This window comes from Pyrus communis, chromosome 9 (assembly GCF_963583255.1).
Source record: "Pyrus communis chromosome 9, drPyrComm1.1, whole genome shotgun sequence".
Classification (NCBI taxonomy): domain Eukaryota; kingdom Viridiplantae; phylum Streptophyta; class Magnoliopsida; order Rosales; family Rosaceae; genus Pyrus; species Pyrus communis.
The window spans coordinates 7,388,874-7,409,079 of NC_084811.1; the positions used below are offsets into that span (position 1 = coordinate 7,388,874).

The 20,206-nt window shown below is 38.2% G+C and overlaps 2 protein-coding genes and 1 non-coding gene across 3 annotated transcripts; 1 reads left to right on the forward strand and 2 right to left on the reverse strand.

Annotated features, from left to right (window-relative positions):
• Positions 1 to 7,667: 7,667 nt before the first annotated feature.
• On the reverse strand, positions 7,668 to 10,983 carry LOC137745876 (probable proteasome inhibitor). Its single transcript, XM_068485910.1, has 8 exons — positions 10,711 to 10,983; positions 10,440 to 10,611; positions 10,188 to 10,340; positions 9,889 to 9,981; positions 8,850 to 8,927; positions 8,720 to 8,748; positions 8,480 to 8,627; positions 7,668 to 7,908 (listed from the first exon to the last, which is right to left on the reverse strand). The coding sequence occupies exons 1-8, from the start codon at positions 10,883 to 10,885 to the stop codon at positions 7,836 to 7,838; spliced, it is 921 nt and encodes a 306-aa protein (XP_068342011.1). The 5' UTR covers positions 10,886 to 10,983; the 3' UTR covers positions 7,668 to 7,835.
• A 2,928-nt stretch (positions 10,984 to 13,911) lies between these two features.
• On the reverse strand, positions 13,912 to 13,982 carry TRNAG-GCC (transfer RNA glycine (anticodon GCC)). The gene has a single exon. It is a non-coding gene; the product is annotated as a tRNA-Gly (tRNA).
• Positions 13,983 to 16,553: 2,571 nt separating this feature from the next.
• On the forward strand, positions 16,554 to 17,051 carry LOC137744299 (uncharacterized). The gene has a single exon (XM_068484144.1). The coding sequence runs from the start codon at positions 16,554 to 16,556 to the stop codon at positions 17,049 to 17,051; it is 498 nt and encodes a 165-aa protein (XP_068340245.1).
• Positions 17,052 to 20,206: the final 3,155 nt, after the last annotated feature.

Below are 20,206 nucleotides of genomic sequence, written 5' to 3' on the forward strand. Positions count from 1 at the left end.
GAATTAAAATAAAATCAACCTAAATTAAGAAGGTTATCCTGTCCCAAATCTAATCAAATATGGAAATGGTATTCTTGTTGTGACCTGAGTTTTATTAGATTAAGAGATGCCGTAAATCTCACTCGTTTTTGTGTGGTAATGGCGGGTGACTACTACCACCACATTTTTTTTACAAATTCAAACGTACTTAGCGATAATATACACATAAGATGTTGTACCTAATAATAGTTTGTCAACAACTATAAGTAACAAAAAAATGCAAAGAAAAATAGTTTGACAAAAAAATATGAAAAAATTATTGTGGATCACCAACAATTTGGAAAAAAAAATCCATAAAAAACAAACCATTTGAAAAAAGAGAGAATATTTAACGTTTGTAGGACAAAGCAATTTATTTTGATAGAAAGAATATAATTGGAAAAAGAGATAATAGAGTTAATAACTAATATCCCACTAAATAAGGAAAAAAAAAAAAAAAACACATCCAACAACTTAGAGGATAAATTCAGAAATTAATCATTATTTTACTTTCAAAAAAATACACAATGATATGTAATTTAAATTAACTGAAAATGCTAAGGTGTTTATTGGTTAAAGCACATTAGTCAAATTTTGAAAAGATACAAATGTTTAGTCTAAAAGATATAAAATGGTAGGGAATTCTAATTTTCTCTTTAATTATCCTAATATGTTCATTTATCAAGGGGTCTGTGGATATCACACCCCTATTATTTACACTAAAGAAGAGGGGTGAGCTTAGCCTCACAATTGACTAGTAATAATTTGGTTCAAATTCGTTTTTGGCGAGAATCAAACCTAAAACCTCTCACTTATAAGTGAAGAGAAATATCACTAGATTGTAGTACTAAGTCGCTACTTAACTAATTGTTGGATTGGTTGGTTTTTTTTTTATATGGGAAGGTGTTGCGTGGACAGAGGAGGAGTACAAGATGTTTTTGGTGGGCTTACATCGGGTAGGAAAAGAGAGATCGGAGGGGGAGAGGAGATTTTTATTTTTCGGAGGGATTGTTTTTTCTGAATTGGATATTAATATAAGATTTTTAAAGGCTAAAGTACAAAAAACTACCTCAACTATTGGGATCACGACAGTTTCATACCTCATCTTTTAAAATTGACAATGTCATACCGCATCTTACGAATTTGTGACAATGTCATACCTCTGTCAATTTTTCGGTTAGTTTTTCTGTTAAGTGCTGACGTGGCAAAAAACAGAGACCACTCACTAATCCAGCTGGATTAAAAAATAATTAAATATATTTTTAATAATTAAATATTAAAAAAAATTAAGAATAAAAAAACAAAACAAAACAAAAAAATTTCCTAGGGGTGTGGTGGGACCCTTTCCCCTCTCCTTCTTCTTCTTCCTTCTTCTGGTTTTTTTCTTTTTTTTTTGGGTTGCAGTTTCCATTTTTTTTTTTCCTCCTCCTCTTCTTCCTCCTTCTTCTTCTTCGGTTCTCCCTCCTTCTCCTGGGGGAGGGGGGGTGGTTGGGTTTTCAAATTTTTTTATTTTTTTTTTCCTCCTCCTTCTTCTTCCTTCTTCTTTTTCTTTTTCTTCTTCTTCTTCTTCGGTTCTTCCTCCTTCTTCTGGGGGGGGGGGGGGGGCGGGTGGGGTTGGGTTTTCAAATTATTATTATTTTTTTTTCCTCCTTCTTCTTCTTCTTCTTCTTCGGTTCTTCCTCCTTCTCCTGGGGGGCGGGTGGGGTTGGGATTTCAAAATATTTTTTTTTTTTTTTTTTGTGTGTGTTAAAGATTAAGCAGAAGAAGATGAAGATGGGGAAGAGAGAGAGAAGGGGAAGAAAGGGACGACTAAGGTTTTTATTTTTTTATTTTTAAATTTACTTTTATTTATTATTTTAATATTTAAAAAATATTAAATATTTTTTTTTTAGTTTTTAATAATATTTTATTAATTTTTAATAAAAAGTGGTTACAATCTCTTGCCACGTCAGCACTTAACAGAAAAATTAACGGAGGTATGACATTGTCACAAATTCGTAAGATGCGGTATGACATTGTCAATTTTAAAAGATGAGGTATGAAACTGTCGTGACCCCAATAGTTGAGGTAATTTTTTGTATTTCACCCATTTTTAAATGTGCATATAGATTGTTTCACTGAGAAAAACTTCAAAAAAGAGTATTGCCAACAAGGGAAGAACGACGATTGAAAAGTAAGCTAATAACATTCGTGGTTTTTCTTTTGGCACCCTTCAAACTGTCAAACCAATATTCTTATAATAAACCATTAATGGTGCAACATTTCATACAATTTGTTGATTAAAAAGAATTGGTACTATAAGAAGTTTGGATACCTTCAACTGAGTCATAAGTCAAGGGGAAAATGCACTGATGCAAGGAACATATATTACCTTGAATAACTTTGTTTTTAATAATTCCGACTTTACTTCGAAAACACCATAAAGTATGGGAGCATTAAGTTGCCAAGTTTGCCATTCAGATAATCTGTCAACTCAAATGGTAATTAATGGTCAAATTGCCAAACATTTTTCTCATCAGACCAAAGAATGATTAAAACCACTGAAATATATATTTTAGGAAGTCCAATAGTTAATTACGTAGAGAGGGTATGATGGTACTGTTTTGAAGTATTTCGGTGCTTTTGCCTACTATTGCAGAGGATTTTTTTGGCGTTCACAATGGTGGGATGCCACTTCTTGAAGTGAATTTATCAGAATTTTTGTTTATAATTACAGGAAAAATTGAAATATTGTTTAGAATAATACTAAAAATACTATATTTATAGATAAATTTGTAAACTAAATGATATGGTGTACTTTTTCTGAGCCACCCCAGAAAAAATTCTTTCAACACATACGATTGCAATTACCATTCACAACAGTCAATTCTATGAAAATATTTGCAATTGTCAAGATACATGGTTTCACTTACTAGTACTTTGGAAATATTCACAACGGTCAATTCTATGAAAATATTTGCAACAGTCAATTCTTTGATATCAACTCTACCCAAGAGGTCAAGAGAGTTCTCCTAGAAACCCTTTCAAACCAGCGTCAAACCCTAGCCTTCCTCCTTGGCCGCCGGCCTCTGGCTGAGGCTAGGGGCCGATGGGCAGCTTCTCCTTCTTCTCCTAGCCTCCCCCCTCCTTCACGTCTTTCCTTTCCCTTCTTTCCTTTCCCCCTTCCCACCCCACATCTCCCTAGCCTCACCATCCCCCCTCTGTTTTTCTTTACGCCATCTTCCCCAACCCAGTCTTCTCAGCCCTCCACCTTCATTTCCCATCCCATGTCTCTCCCCCAACCTTCAGATCCAGACCTTGCCCTCTCGTGTGGGGGTGGGTCTGCGGATACATATGGGTCTTGCTCTCCCACCATTTTGACTTGGCTTCACGCTTCCCCCAGATCCAGGTTATGCCTTGCTCAAGGCCTCTTCCTTCCCAATCCTTCTCGATCTGGGTCTATTCACAAAAGAAAGCTCGGTGCTGATATCTGGATCCATTTACAAATGGTTATTCCATTGCTGGCAAGATTCGTTTTGTGTACCAATCATTCTCTCTTTGTTTTGGCTTCGATTCAGAGTTTTGTGTTTGGTTTGGGGCTGTTGGCAGGTCGGAGCCACTTCCGCCATTCTTTCCCGGTGCTAAGAGTTTCAAATCGAATGTTGCTATCGACTTTTCTAGGGATCAGCTGCCCTCTGCACCCAGATTTGGTGCTGCACTGCCTGGTCATGCAAACTTTGTGGCTGCTCAGCCTTGGGCGGGATAATTTAGTGTTGCACAGCTTGGGTCGACCTGTTTTGATGGCCCTACTGCCTGAGGTTTCCAAATTTGGACACTCCGGTGTCTCTTCATCTGCTACGGGACTCACTGAAGGTGATGGTCCTATTGATGCTTGTCATTACGGGTTGCCTTGTCTCAGAATCGTCTTATCCCTTCATCGGAATATGCCGGATTGTGGTTCCCTTCTTGGTTTTTTTCTTTTTCTTTTTTTTGTTTAGTTTCGGACTAGTTTAATTAATTTAGTTCATCTTAGTTTAGTTTTGGTCTCACCTAGCGAGTGTTGTGGCCACGCCGCAATGTTGGTTGGATATTGTTTTTGCATTAAGCGATGTGTTATGTGGTCTCATCTAGATGACTTTATATGGTCTTGCTCACACGATGACTTTATGTGGCCTCGCTCTTTGGCGATGACCCTTTGCAGTTGCTAATACAGATATGTTATATCTATCATTCCGTGATAGTTTTGTATGGTGGTGTGCGAAGTTTTCGCACATGTGGCAGTCGTTCAGGGGTTTTTTATTGTTGTCTTGCTTGAGCAAATTCACCTCCAAATCATTGTAATTTCTTCCCATTCAAATTTTCATTGCAAATCTACAACAATAGTTTTTTTTTTTTTTTCCAGATCTACAAGCGATAGTTAGAAAACTAAAAATCAATCAAAAATAGTTAATTGATCAGTGAAAATGTATATTGAAATGGTATTATTATTAAAGTTGTTACCTATTAGGAATCATGTAATTAGTTGAAATGAAGCAAGACTTTTTTATATACTACATTTCGTGTAAATCATCCCCCAACTACAGAACATCACAAACATCATATTTTGCTGCTCTCCCTCCATAAGAGATCAATTTTTGTTTTTTTATTAGGACGTGGATGATAAAGAAAAATATATTCCTTGCACAATATATTAAAAACATATTTTGGCAATTAAAATGAAAAACAACTAACTCAAGACATTTTTAGGTGCACATACAGTCCGTAATTAAAAAAGCCTCTCGCACGCACATGAATGCATGTGAAGAGGCTAGTGTGTGTATATCTACTAATTAATAAAACACTCATTGTCAACCAAAATCTTATGAAATTACAAGTTTAACCCCCTAATTAAAACAGAACATGAATAAGAAATATGAGACAAAAATGTAATATCACACACCCAAATTTTGCTGTTATTTTTTTTTTCCAAAACCTCACCTACATATAATTAATTAAAAAAAAAAAAAAAAACTTTCCACTCCCACATTCTTTGTCACTCTCTTCCTCTCTCCTTCTATTTCAAAAACAAAAATAAAAATTTTTCTCACGCATTTTGTGTGTGCCCATATGCTAGTATATATAAAAAGAGTACCCCAAAATGGTGAAACATTCAAAATACTATAAATTGCAGTGTGGACTATGCAAATGCCAATTGTCTCTCCCCCAGTTAAGATTTTTAAATAGAGCAATTAATTTTAATAAAATTCCAAACTAGCAAAACAAAAGCTTAGTGGGTGTTTTCTTCTTTTATTTCTTTAATTTTTTTAATAAACAAAAAATTATAAATAAAGAAGAAGATGTAAAAGAGCAAATTGCCACAAACTCAAGAGGCTAGTACGTATAATATGTTCTACTTTCGAAAGCTCTCATGTGAGTGTTAACTGCTTCTGTGGAATTGGCACATGGAAACCTATATACGATGAAGGGGTCTCTAGAAGTCAATTATTGGAGCAGCAGCAAAATCCACCTGTGAAGAAACTTCAGCCACGTTCCTAATCTCAACTTCCACCTAATATCTCCCCTTAAACACACACACTTTGAAAACCTCAGCACCTTGGATTGGTTCTCTGAGTAGATGTTTGCAGGTTTTTTCCTTTTTGTCTTTTTTACACGATGGATATTTGGGAGGGAAAAAATTGAACTGAGAACTTTAACCGTAAAACTAAATGTTGTTAACCAACTAATCTACCAATCGCCTTAAGAAAATCAACTAGTAACATAATTAGGTCAATACATAAAGTTTTATGTAACCAGCATCAAATATCTTCCGATTAGGCAATTATTAGTTCAGAATCATTAGCTTTAGACCGGCAATCAAACAGAGAATCATAGAACTCCATCAGGTATAAATTAACGGTTTACATTATCCAGCTTAAAGGGGAGGAAAAACCTCTAATTCCAGTAGTATATGGGATATTTTACAAAGTATAGAGAAGAAGAGAAAGCCAATGAAAACAAAATATCTCTTGGACTGTTAATGCTGTTTCCAAGGATGACATTTCAGCTTAGTGCAAGATCCATTCCACGTACTTGTGCATTCACCTCCAGCTCCATCACAACACTCGCAAACTATTCCGAGTGTTCCAAAAACCTTCGCATATCCTGCAATTTGTTCACACAACACATCTAACTAAGTCAATTCAATTATATCCAAAATCAGAGACTGTACATGTGATGCCCCGGTAGCGGTATTTCAAACCAAACATGCGTGGATTGCATGCGTGACACTGCATGATGGTTTGAAATACCGCAACGTGACGAGTTTCTCTCTCAGTTTGGGGTTACATGTAAGACGTAGTATGTTGCTTGAACTTTTTACCTTGTTGTGGCGAGAGGGAGAGTGGCCTTCCTTCAGCACCTGAAGATTTCCTAGATGGAAAAAGAACAACTAGAAGCAACAAGAAAGGAAGAAGAGAATACTTTGGGAGGCTCATATCTGTGCTTTTTCCCCCAGCAAAATCTGTGCTTTTGCAGCTGCAGAAGGTCCAGGAATTAGTAAAGGTAGTGGGTTCCGAAGTATATATTTTAACTCGAACTAGAAACGATATATATATAAAAGGAACAGTGATGGATTATTTATTTATTTATTTAAAATGTCTTAATCAATGTAGAATAAGTGTGCTTTTAGAGAAAATGCTGGGAAATGTTTCACACGTTGCCCGGAGTCTTACGTCTTTGCAGGTTTTGGAATTTGACATGGAATAGCATGGAAGCTTCCTTCTCACTTCTGGATTTTCAAGTGGCGGTTCATATTGTGGCCGACTCTAATAATGGAGAGAAACTCTCTGGTAAGTTGTAACCAAAATATTACGCGTCAAAAGTTTATTGAATCGGTGATATACTTTTTAAACATGTGTCTAATTTTTATTGAATAGATGATGTCACTAGGTTAATATTTATTTTTTAATACAAACGATATTTTACAGTTATCTGAATTACAGGAATGAAGATCGGAACTCGACTGCATAGCCGGAGCACACTACTCTAGGTTGCAAGAGAAAATCTTTGCTCATCGCCTCTACAACTTGGAGAAAGACTTACTTACACCATTTTAAATGCCGTCATGACAATGCAATTTCATGTGAAAACATTAAATCACATGGCATCGTGCTATTGATCCAAGTTGCCAAGTGACATCTAGAAGAGTGCAGATAAGTCATTTCAAAACATGAGTCGATACGTTACATTAAATCACATGGCATCGTGCTATTGATCCAACCAAGTGACATCTAGAAGGGTGCAGATAGTCCTTTCAAAACATGAGTCGATCAACGTATCGGATTCTTGTGATCCTATGATGGTCGTTGAGACGAGTGAAGACTACCTTTTTGTGACTTGAATTCTCTAGGAAAATCTAATTTCTTCATCCATTTTCTTCAAAGGATAGAGACATGTTTTCAAGGGAGCTAGAAACAGATTACCTCTGCAGGGTATCAGCCTTCACGTAAGAGGCGGGGCATATGATATTTGTGGTCAATTTTTCTTAGGAAATTGAAGGAAAGGATAATGAACAACACCGAGATCGTTTTGGAAGGGCTTAAACCGCTTCTAGACAGTCAAAAGTCCGTCACCTACGCAAAACCGAATAGCACGAACAAATTGCTGACCGAAAGGACGTTCGGGATCTCAAATAAACAGCATATCTGATACTCTTATGAAAACATCTCCTTTACAATGTCAAAGTTTACACAGCAACTTGCAAGCCAAACAAGAAAGCAAGAACAAAAAAGTGATCCTCTGTCAGCTCCTTGTAGTCCTCAAGTTTCTTATTTGATGACAAACTACATGTCTTGCACATGCTAAATGAAATCTGAGCCGCGCCCGAAATGCTCCAGATCTGGATGAGTGCCACCTCCCCGCCTCCGTGGATTCCTGCAAGAAATAGAAATCATACAATACTATATTCCAGATGAAGGTACTTTGATCTGAAAACTTTGCATCCATCATTCATTATTTGTTAGCTCACAAACACCGTAAACCATTGTATATTCATTTGGAAAGTAACGGTGAACCCACAGGTAATAATCTCAATCGATACCACCCTGATGGATTAATTAGGATCAAAGGCCTCGAGTCGAAAAAAGGCTCATTAAACCTATAATTTTTGGCATGTTTTGAGGGGAATAAAAAGGCGCTAAACTAAAAATAATGACAGCTCTATCAGGTGGAAACCAGGCAAGAAACTAATTTCGATTCCATTTTCCTACCACTGGGGAAATCAGATTTTAGTAAAAGAGAGAAGAGTACAAATAACTGACTCTACACTACCCTTCCAGCACATAATCAGAACAATGACCAACTTTACCAACCAAAACCGAACAAAAACTATCATCAACCCTCAAATTCAAGCCACTGAACCATAATGATGGCTGTAAGCCGTCTTACAGAATCAGATGGATCATACAACAACCAAGAATTGGTGAAAATTTACTATTCCACATACCTTGCAAATCGATTAGGCTCAAAACCAGGAACACCCGGGGGCCCATAGGGATCAAAACGGGCACCTGGTGGAACACCTTCTGGCCTAGAGGGATCAAAGCCAAACCCAGGCTCTCCAACGCCACCAAACCAACGAGGGTCACGGGGTCCTATTTGCACAAAATGAATGAACTGTGACTCCCAATAAAAAAGTAAAGTGATTATTATCAGCACAATTCGAGTAAATAAGTATTATACAAACCAAGAAGCATGCCTCCACTGTCACCACCCCTGAAAGATTGACATAACAAACATGTTGTCAAATATGGAACAGTAAAACACGGTTTAAACTGCAATGACCACCAATATGATGCCTTGTTGAAATACAGTACCTTGAAGGGTAGATTCCAGCACCAGGCCCAGGCAAAAGATCACTGCCACCATAAGGCATGACAGGAGGATATATAATTCTGCAAAGCAAGCCAGAAAGCATAGAGTAAACTGCATACTTTGAAAACTTATCCATGCAATATATGAGCTAATTTGTAAAGGGGAAGAAAACCAGCCACTGAGTTTTTAAGGGTACAAATGAAAATTTTGAACACGACGCCGCTAACTCACTCCGATCACAACAAAAAAGACATTGCGACAACTGTCTATTTTCTTCCTAACATTATCAATGCAATTCCCAAACTCTCTTAACAACTAACCTCTAATTAATCTGAATGAAAAACTTCCGCAAAAAATTAAAACATTTAGGTTCCTCTCACAAGGTAGAAAGGGATGTCATTTTACTAATATTAATTCAAGAAAGAAAGTTTTTATTTATTTTTATTTTAAAGCTAGAAAAGGATAATTTGAACCTCCTAGACTCCTAGTTATTTCCTTACAAATTGATGGGGAAACTAAGAAGTAAGAATAATCTTCGAAATTAGATAACGAAAATAGTATAGGATGCAATAAACAGGAAAGCAGCCACTTATCCCAACTTGACTTGATTAAACATACTGAAACAAATCTCATATATGGACCCTCTAAATTGGAAATTGGTTAAATGTCTGTCCCATGGCCAGATCCAAATGGTAAAGGCAGTTACACTGCTCCACAAGGCGATTGAAATATGAAACCACTCGTCAACGGACGAATTCCCAAGAGGGAGGACTGGATCATATGTGAAATTAACTTTGTAATGTACAGACATCTACTGTCTGCTCCATTTTGTTAGGGATTGAATCAATGTCCCCTCACAATACCACAACAAACATATAATCTAATGATCTTGGGAAAAAAAGCACGTAAGATTTATCAAACAAACTTTCTTTAAAACCCAAAGCATAAGCTAGCAAAACTTAACAAACATATGGACTACCTAGAATCACACGCAGAGAGACATAAAAATGCATAAATGCTGAGAGAGCGAGAGATAGATACCCTGAAGGATCAGTGTAAGGGCCTGAAGGTCCAGTGTAAAAGCCTGAAGGTCCAGAAACAGGCTCAGTTGTTGATCTCTCACTCCTTTCTGAACTGCAAAGTTCCATAACAAAAAGGCAAAGTATAATAAGAACATTCACTGATTCTTAACCTTCATACCCATAAATTTGCATAACTATAACGGTGACTACTTTAGCACAGTCCTAATACAATTCAACATAAAAAAGTGCATGTAAAACTCAGATTAAAAACAAAAATTTCAGCAGAACCGAAGCGAATGCAAGACACTACCCAGTTACCTTTCAAGGTTACTTGAAGAACCGGATGTGGAAGATGCAGACCCATATAATTTTGACAGAACTTCAGTATCCAAATTCTTCACCAAATTCTCCAAATTCTTGAACTGTGTGGAGTAATTGCTCCCCCCATCCTCCTCAACATATTCACCAACGCTGAAATTCGCTTCGAAAACCACCGAAACCCCATTAACAAGCAACAATTATAAGAACCCAATTTTGTAAAAATACAAAATAATTGCAGCAGAAACTTACTCGATTTCGAGATGGACGGGCCGAGAACTCCCATCAGCCAGAGCATCCACAAGTAACTTGCCGTTCATTACAAGGCATTTAACAAGCACCTTCTTCGAGCCCTTTTCTGGGTTTATATAGACAAATGCGTACTCGCCGTCGAGCTCGTTCCACTCCTCCATGCCCACTTCATCTGCAACCCCAAATTAACAAAAACCCAGAAAATTTTTGAGAGAAATTATCAAAATTCTAAGAAAAATTAAACATTTATCCAAATTAAGCATGTGGGTACCCGTAGAAGACGAGGAGAGAGCGGAATCGGAGAAGGCGGGGGGACCGACGGCGGTGAGAACGTAGCCGGCGGCGAGGAAGGAGGCGTGAACGGCGAAGGCGACCTTGTCATCGTTGTTGCGGAAGGTCGGCCTCGCGGCTCTGATCACGGCCATCACCGACTTGTCGTTCGCCATGGCTGTGTGAATCAGTGCGATCGATCCGTGGGTTTTTCTGTTTGATGTTTCTTGCGCGGGAGGAAAGGCTTTGGGAAACTGGAAAGACAAAAGAAGAGAGAACAGGTGAGAGTGTTCGCGGTTCAGTGACTATAGCTTTGGGCCCAATGGAGTCGGTAGCGGCCCAGTATAATTCAAACGGTCGGTAGAATTCACAAGGAAGTAATTTTGACACTATCTTTTTAGTTTTTTATACCGTCGTGTTTAATCTTGATCGTTGATTTCACTTGATTTGTTCCAGCTGATAATATAAAAAAAAAAAAAAAAAAAAAGGTATGTGAGAAGATAAAAAAGTGTATAAAAGTCATTAATCGCGAAGATTATTGTGGTTTTGCATTTCTAGTCTACCAATGTGTGACATGTTGGAAATATCATGGAAGATTCGGACGCCCTATTGCAATCGATCACTGGGGTTTAATCGCCCCATATGATACGCTAATCCAACGGTGTTGTGTAGTGCCTCATCTGTTTTGGTTTTCGGTCTGATCTTGATTGTTGTTGGTTCGAGAAACCACCATATGTAATGGGTGACTTCTTGTTTTGCGAAAAACCTTCCTCCATTGTAACTCTCTGCCTCTTAGTGCTTTTGAATTAAATCTGGCTTTTACCTTAAAAAGGATACAAAAATTGATCTCATAATTGACACTCTTTAATTGCGGTGATCACACCATCGTACTTGGGATTCATCTATATTAGAAAGCATGTTAGCTACGAGATTATTTTTGTATGTCTAAACAACATTATTCTTGCCTAATTGATGTGAAATATCAAATGAATTCGTGATCAAATTATGTGGTCGTCCAATATCTACCAACACTAGTTGCAATGTTCAAGGCACAGATAATTAACATGGCTTCAATATCATATTTCTACTTCGTATTATTTTCTTTACAGTAACATAACCTCGAATTTGACACACCCATTTACATCCATACGACAGAACTAGGGACTAGAACCAGTAGTACTAGTCACCGAACCTTTATGTCTTGCAGTGGCTCTAATGTAACAGAAAACTGCGACTAAGAAGGTTGTGGCAAGCCCTCCGAGGATCACACCGCCTCCGGCAACCGACTTGTCCATTGAGTGGTGGTGCTTTTTGATGTGGATCTCCTGCTCAAGAATGCTCACGCTCTCTACGGTCTCTGGTGTTTCACTCGTAGTCGTCGGAGATGGTGCACTTCTTGGGCTTAAAGCTGGCGCATCAGAAGACTTAGGGTTGATCTTACTAGGGTTGTGCTTTCCCGACTTCCTAGTTATAGATGGAGAGGGACATGGAGCTGGATTGCCTGAGAGTGAAGCTAAAGTAGACTGCTCTAGGTTTTGATGAGCCATTTCATCGGCCATTGTTACACTCACATAAGCAGCTCCCAAGATCAAGAAAAGGAGAAGCAACTGATATTGAGCCATTTTTGGAAATGGGGTTTTTTTTTTCGATCGAGAAAACGATGAATTTTATCGATCGACAAAATAAAGGATTACAATTGAGAGGAGAAAACTTTTGAAATCAGGTGTTGGATACTTGTGTTTGGAGGGAAGGAGGAGGATGATCAGATCGATTCTTTGAGGGCAACATATATAGGGGTTTTCATGTGAGAAGAGTGCATGCAGATCCTATAATTGTGTGGTTAATTTGATGGAAAGTTCGAATTGTTGGATTCTAGGTATAATTTATTCATCCCTGTACTTGATTAATGGCGTTGCCTGTGAGAAGGAGAAATGCAAGAAGATTACACGTGCAAACATTAGAATATTAGAAATACAACTAATATTTGAATCAAGGGAACAAGATCTGTAAAATATTTATTTGTCAAGTTGTACATGAAATTAATTTGAATATAAGTTAATGTCCGATCAAAAATAAACAAAGGGTAGCTCTAGTTCCAAAGATCTATTTCTAAAGAACGGAAGATGGTCAGAAGTTGAAAAATTTTGGTCGGTGTTTTTCAGATCAATCATATCCATTGCTTGGGATGGAAAAAGCTCATATACATGGTGATCAGTGACCATTCCCTTAGCAGTAGGTCTAGCTAGCTAGCAACTTACTAGATGACACCATTCTCTAATTTCTTCAATATATCTTATTTCGCGCGGACACGTTGAATTACATTGGGGTTGTTTGACGACTCATTTTGGATTGGACTATATCAAATAAGCATGTATATGACCATTTTAATTAGTAAACTTATAACCCCAAAATGAACCAAATAAATATGTACATCGATCTTGGTTGTATGCATTTTCATGATCATGGTTGTATGCATGTCCGTTAAATATGTACATCGATCGTATATCTTGATTTGCTTGTATATAAGAGCCCCTTCGATAGAGTTGGTGAAGAACAATAGCAGCGGCATGGAATCTACACACCTGCATTGTACGTAGTAGTGTTTGGGGGAATCAGATACACAGCGGAGGGTTTCATGATATTTTAAGAACCCACTCTCTGTTTCTTCGCAACTTCTCATGCAATATTTTATTTCATTTTTTATGAAATCAAGTACTTGTTTAGTGATAAAAATTAGATTAGGAAGGTGCGATCGTCATCGTGCAGCAGGAAACAAGACATGTTTTGGACAACTTGAGACCGCAACAACTTGAGACCGCAGCGGTGTCCCATATGGATATTACAAGGTTTTTGTCAAATTAATGTCAGTCACTGTCTGTGCATGGAGGGTGAGTGATTGGATTAGGGTTGCTTGCTTTCATTTTATAAGATGATGAATTGTTTAGCTGGAGATACTAAGCCAGCTCATCGACTGGCGAATGGTGATAGGCAAACCCTAGTAGGGCAAAGAGATTGGATGTAGTTTGCACGTGCGCAAAGGCTCCTCGCTGTCACGAACACACGTGCCTCCAGGCTTCAACTCTCCAGCCAGGCAGATTCAATTGGTTGCTGAAACTGGCTGTAACTTTTGTTCGATCAGAATTCACAGTACGAAAAGTGCCAAAAAAATAAAATGGCTCTAGAAAAAGGTTGAAAAGAGAAGTGCACCAGCCGGGAATCGAACCCGGGTCTGTACCGTGGCAGGGTACTATTCTACCACTAGACCACTGGTGCTTCTTGTTATGAAGGCTAGGATTTATTATTTTGACATGGCATCAGTTTATGCCTTCTAGCTATTTGACCTTTGGATCCTTTGCCAAATTGATGACTTGACAACCATGTGAACAATTTTGACTTTTGAGAGTTTTACGTAAATTAATGTAACAATTGAATTATTTTTCTCCCTCTAAAAATAGGAAACTATTATTAGCACTTCAAAAATCTCACTCGACATTTCTCGTAAGTGTATTTTTATTTCTAATTATAGAAATTTTGGAAAGCAAAATGAGATTTTAGGAATGCCAAAAACAATTCTCTTAAAAATAATTAACAAATATATTCTTCTTCATTAATAACTAGATACTTCATATGCTAGAAAACAACAACCATTTGCACAATTTGGTAATAATGGTGTAAATGTGGCTTCCATTTACGCTAGAAACGGGTTCCACATTTGCGATGTTATCAATTTAATGAATATGATCAAATAGTGAAAACGTAACTTGATATGATTTCAAACAATGACTCTATATTATTTGAGAAAATTAAAACTTATTGATCTATTTTAAATATACCCTAAACTTGAAAAGCGTAAAATGTAGTTAATCCAAATGTCAAACAGGTTTTTTTGTTTCTTTGTTTTTTCTTTTTTCTTTGTTTTTTTTTTTTTTTTTTTAAGAAAAAAAATAGTAGTTACTCCAACTGCCAAATATTAGCTTTTTCATAAACAAAGGTATAATGGCAAGCCAATAAAAACTAACTAAAATTTAAAATTTAAAAAAAAAAAAAAAAAAAGGTCCTAAATGAATCTCCTATATTTTTCTTTGAATAGATGAAAAAAATTTGATCAATTCCATCAAAATAAAAGATATTGAATAACTCATTATTAATTATACGGGTTATAAAAATTGAAATGAGCATGGAAGTTTCGGGTGGTTCGTCTTCCATGACTACCATTCACAAAAAATTAATGACATGAGTTTTTCTTGTGAACGATCATACTCATTACTCATCTTTAATTTTTTGAAACAACGATGATTATTGATGCTTATTAGAAGTAATCATTTAGTTTTAAATTGATCCAAACTCCTTATGTAATTCCTCTTTTCTTTTCCATACACATCCTATTACTTTTGAGTTTTGATAACTAATCCTTGTAGCATTTCCTCCAATCCACCTTCCTTTCATGTCCAGCTCAACCAAACTGAACATCATGAGATGGTGGATGATACCGAAAGTATTCTATTTGGCATTACTTTAATTGTTTCCGAGTGCCTTTAGCTACATCATCTCTTCTTTCTAAGGAATATTAGTTCATCAACGGGTGTTAGCTAGACCTATCATTTTAAACCTAACTCGTTAAGTCGAACTCAACCCATCCATTAAAATTAGCATTCGGGTGAATGCTTAATATGTTGGGTTTTTAACGAAAGAATCTGTTAATAACTCGTTAAGTAACGGGTTGTGGGATGATAAAATATGGTTTCAACTCATGGGCCACTACCAGTCATCCAAGGGGAAAGTGTTGTGCAAGGTAAAAAGCCCACAAGAAATATACAAACGCAAGGGAACGTGCTTAGATAACTACCCCATTACGGAGGAGAAGTAGGAGAGGGTGACAGGTCATGGCACTTGTTCCCAAAGCATGCAGTCATATGACGGATGACCACTAAAGAAGTGGGAAAGGAGGATTGGTCGTGGTGCTTGATCCTCAAGCATGCAATCCTATTAATAGGGAGAGGAGCCAAAGAACAAGGTACATAATCAGAACCCGAGAAAATCCAGAGAAGAGAAAATCAATCGACTGACTTGAGCGTCGGAGTATCTCTTGCAGGCACCACCCGGGCAAGCTAAAGAAGAAGATCATTCGGGGGCATCTCTAGCGAAGGATTCGGGCGAGGCGAAGGATTCGGGCGAACGTGAGGATTGCTATCAACGAATATGTGGGGGCATTTCTTCTTGTGAGAAATCTCGCTCCAACAGTTGGCGCTATCTGTGGGAAGAGAAACAAAATCAAGCTACAAACATGATTGGATCCGCACAAGAAGTTCTGAATCCCTCCGGAGATGTAGGGACTCGATCGGTGCATGCGAGGTCTTATTCCCAAAATACTGAACCCAGTCTCGCCTTGGAACAATTTAGAAGGCTAACGAAGGAATTGTGAGAAACAAAAAAGACAGCCGATGAAGCATTGAAGAAGGCTGAAGCAAGAAACGCAGTGGAAAATGTGGCCGACACCAAGAGACAGCGTGCAGAAGAAGAAGATGAGGAGGGCAGCTCTAGTAGCGCGCCATCCAACAACCGTGTTAAGGTGACGAAAAATCATGGTGAAAAGGATCACAAGGGAAAATGATCGAAAAAAGTAAAAGACGTTGATTTGCAAGAACAAATTGAGAAGATTGTGAAGGGATACAAGTTACAGACCCTGGCGGAACTTGCTTTAGAAGCGGCCAGAGGGATCCGCAAATACCATTCAAGGAGGACATCCTGAAAGCTAAAAAGTCCGCCAAGTTCACCCAACCAAAGTTCAGGTTGTTTGAAGGCACGATTGATCCCGTTGAGCATATTTACCACTTCCAACAGCAGATGGCGCTTGAAGGAGACGATCAGGCCCTTCTGTGCAAGTTGTCCCCCTCAAGTCTTTTGGCATCATCTTTAACTTGGTTTAGACAACTGAAACCGAGGTCTATCGGAAGTTTTACGGAGCTATGTGAGGCATTCATATCTCAATATGTTTGCAATCGGAGGCCAAGAAAAGATGTTACGATCTTGTTCAGCACCAAACAAAATGTTGGCAAAAGCGTCAAAAGCTATGTGACTAGGTTCACGGAAGAGATGTCCACCCTAGAAGAATGTGATTCTCACACTGTGTCTTTGACGTTCCGAGAAGGGGTGTTGCCCAGAACAAAGATGCGTAGGTCATTAATCGAAATTCCACCATTAGACATGAGGGAGGTAATGGCTCGGGCTGATGGAATCATCAGACTAGAGGAAGAGAAACTTATCCAATCAAAGCAGGCCACAGCCACTATTGTTGCATCTCCAGCAGGCACTACTGTGCCTACCTTGAAACCCACGACTTAGTCGAGGAACAAAGAGAAATCGCCGCACTATGACTTGCGAACTACCAGAACCAAGTTGCTGCTTACTTCAACAAGCGGTTCAAGTTGAAAAGATTCAGGGTATGAGAATGGGTATTGAGAAAGGTCATGGAAAACACAAGATTTGAATGCAGGGAAGCTTGGACGCATATGGGAATGACCATACGAGGTGACCGAAGCCTTCGGAAAATGAGCTTATAAACTCAGGCACGTTGAAACATGTCAGTATGTGTCGCGCTCATAGAACGCAATTCATTTGAGAAAGTACCACATTTAGCTTTTTGTGTTTATGTTTTCCGTATTAAAATTTTTGTTTCCAGCAATGTTGAAGGGTAAATCCCTTTTTGTCTTCCTTGCAAGTCGAAGGGTGTATCCTTGGATGTCTGTTGACATCTCCCTATTGTTTGACAAATAAAGTTTCATTTCATTCAAATCTTAAACCAAGGGATGACGATCGAATCAAGATCGAAAACATAAGATCGAGTGGGGAAAGAAAACCCAAGATCAAATGGGCAGAGACCCAATCAAGATCGGAAATCAAAGATCGAGTGGGAAAAGAAAACCCAAGATCGGATGGGCAGAGACCCAATCAAGATCGAGAATCTAAGATCGAGTGGTGGGAAAAGAAAACCCAAGATCGGATGGGCAGAGACCCAACCAAGATCGGAAGTCTAAGATCAAGTGGGAAAAGAAAACCCAAGATCGAAGATTTGAGATCGAATAGGTAAAAAAAAAAAAACAAAAGCACTTATGAAGACAAATTTGGGGTCTCTCTAATGCATGGCTGCTGGTGGTACCGACTAAACTTTCTTTTTATAAATATATTTATAAAGAGAGCGAGTGAGAGAAGGAAGTGTGTCGGTGTGTGTGTATTGATATATGTATATATAGGTGTGCAAATTAGATGTGCTGACTAGGTGTGCAGCCTAGCATTGTGGATTATATGTGTGAGCAGGAAACATACATGGAAAAAAAAATATATATATATATATATATATATATATATATATGTATGTATATGTGTGTGTGTGTGTGTGTGTGTGTGTGTGTAAATCAGGTAAAAGTGTATGTACGTGTGTAGACAAGATAGGATAGAGATCTATATAATAAATACGATATAGGTGCCAGTCCACTTTCGTAACGTGTCAGTCCTTGTTCGTAAGTTCTTGTTTGTAAATCATGTCAACGTGTCAGTCCTCGCTCGTAAATCCTCGTTCGAAAATCATATTGGGAAGATCTTATTCGTAACGAAACAAAGGCTTAGGTACATATATGTATAGTCTGTCATACAACCTACTCAATTAAATTTCATCAGTTCGTAAGATGTCAGTCCACTTTCGTAACGTGTCAGTCCTCGTTCGTAAGTTCTCGTTCGTAAATCATGTCAACGTGTCAGTCCTCGCTCGTAAATCCTCGTTCGAAAATCATAGTGGGAAGATCTTATTCGTAACGAAACGAAGGCTTAGGTACATATATGTATAGCCTATCAAACAACCTACTCAATTAAATTTTGTTAGTTCGTAAGATGTCAGTCCTCTTTCGTAATGTGTTAGTTTTGTAAGTCCTCGTTCGTAAATCCTCGTTCGAAAATCATAGTGGGAAGATGTCAACCCTCATTCATAACGAAACGAAGGCTTCGGTAAATTTACCTTCAGTAAATTTATTCTTAGAAAAAGTAAATTCCACAAATTTGGCCTTAGTAAAAAGTGTTTCAAGTTTAGCTTGGCTTAAAGAGTGTAGTTTCAAGGCCCCATGAGATCGAAAAACTCAGTTTTCCCCTATTTCACATGCGTAAAAAAGGGAAAAAGGGGGCACTGTGGGAGGATAAAATCTGGTTTCGACTCATGGGCCACTACCAATCATCTAAGGGGAAAGTGTTGTGCAAGGTAAAAAGCCCACAAGAAATATACGAACGCAAGGGAACGTACTTAGATAACTACCCCACTACGGAGGAGAAGTGGGAGAGGACGACAGGTCGTGGCACTTGTTCCCAAAGCATGCAGTCATATGACGGATGACCACTAAAGAAGTGGGAAAGGAGGATTGGTCGTGGTGCTTGATCCTCAAGCATGCAATCCTATAAATGGGGAGAGGAGCCAAAGAACAAGGTACGTAATTAGAACCCGAGAAAATCCAAAGAAGAGAAAATCAATCGACTGACTTGAACGTCGAAGTATCTCTTGCCGGTACCACCTGGGCAAGCTACAAAAGAAGACCATTCGGGAGCATCTCTAAAGAAGGATTCAGCGAATTGCGGTCAACGAATCTGTGAAGGCATTTCTGCTTGGGAGAAATCTCGCTCCAACACGGGTCCTTTTGGATTTACCCACCGAACCGATTAACACCCATTAACAACGGTGTTTGTGTAATTTAAAAAATAAAAGGTACCATTTCTCGTCAGGCAGTGCCGTCACTTGACGAAAACCCCTCCCTCGACTGTCTCGTCTACACAGGCAACCACGAGGCCCCCACTCACTCCTTAGCCCCTTGCGCCATCGATCGCTTCAACGCCAACCTCTTTCACCCACCCAAAGTTCTCTCTCCTCCCTCTCTCCCGCAAATTCTGGAGATCTAGGAAGGAAATTGACGTGCATGAATTAGTTTAATCCAATAATAATGAAATCAGCAAAACGAAAAGACAATCAATCCTTGTTTGCACCAGAATTTCTGAAGTTGTACTAATCCCATTGGCTCAAATTTTGATATGTGATAGACATCGAGCTGAAGAACAGGCGAATGAGGAGGCTGTTATTCACTGGACATGGTAGGCTTGGCAATGAAGGAGAAAGAAGGGCATTTGGATATTAAGAATGTTTGGCAGCCAGTTAATTTGACGGATGTAGAAAGCTAAATGCAGGTGGAAGCTTTTGCGAAAATCAACAACAGGTGGCGGCATAAGAAAAATAGTTTCATGCAAAACTTATACATAATCTATTTTTCAGAAAATAAAGTCAAATGGAATGCAAAATGTAAAAATAAATAAATAAATAAAAAAGAAGTTTACAGGTGGTATGGGTGGTCCTTAACTTAACGAGTTGGGTTTGAGTAACCTATTAGTTTAACGTGTTTAGTTTGGATACCCGTTAGTAAATGAATTGGATTGAAACTAATTCAAACCTAATAAAACCGACTCATTTA

Coding starts and splice junctions, on each gene's coding strand:
- LOC137744299 (XM_068484144.1), top strand. CDS start 16,554: ATGGCGCTTGAAGGAGACGATCAGGCCCTTCTGTGCAAGTTGTCCCCC.
- LOC137745876 (XM_068485910.1), bottom strand. CDS start 10,885: ATGGCGAACGACAAGTCGGTGATGGCCGTGATCAGAGCCGCGAGGCCG. Junction 10,612..10,710: donor TCTCTCCTCGTCTTCTACGG/GTACCCACATGC, acceptor TTGGGGTTGCAG/ATGAAGTGGGCATGGAGGAG. Junction 8,628..8,719: donor CAGTGGAGGCATGCTTCTTG/GTTTGTATAATA, acceptor TTGTGCAAATAG/GACCCCGTGACCCTCGTTGG.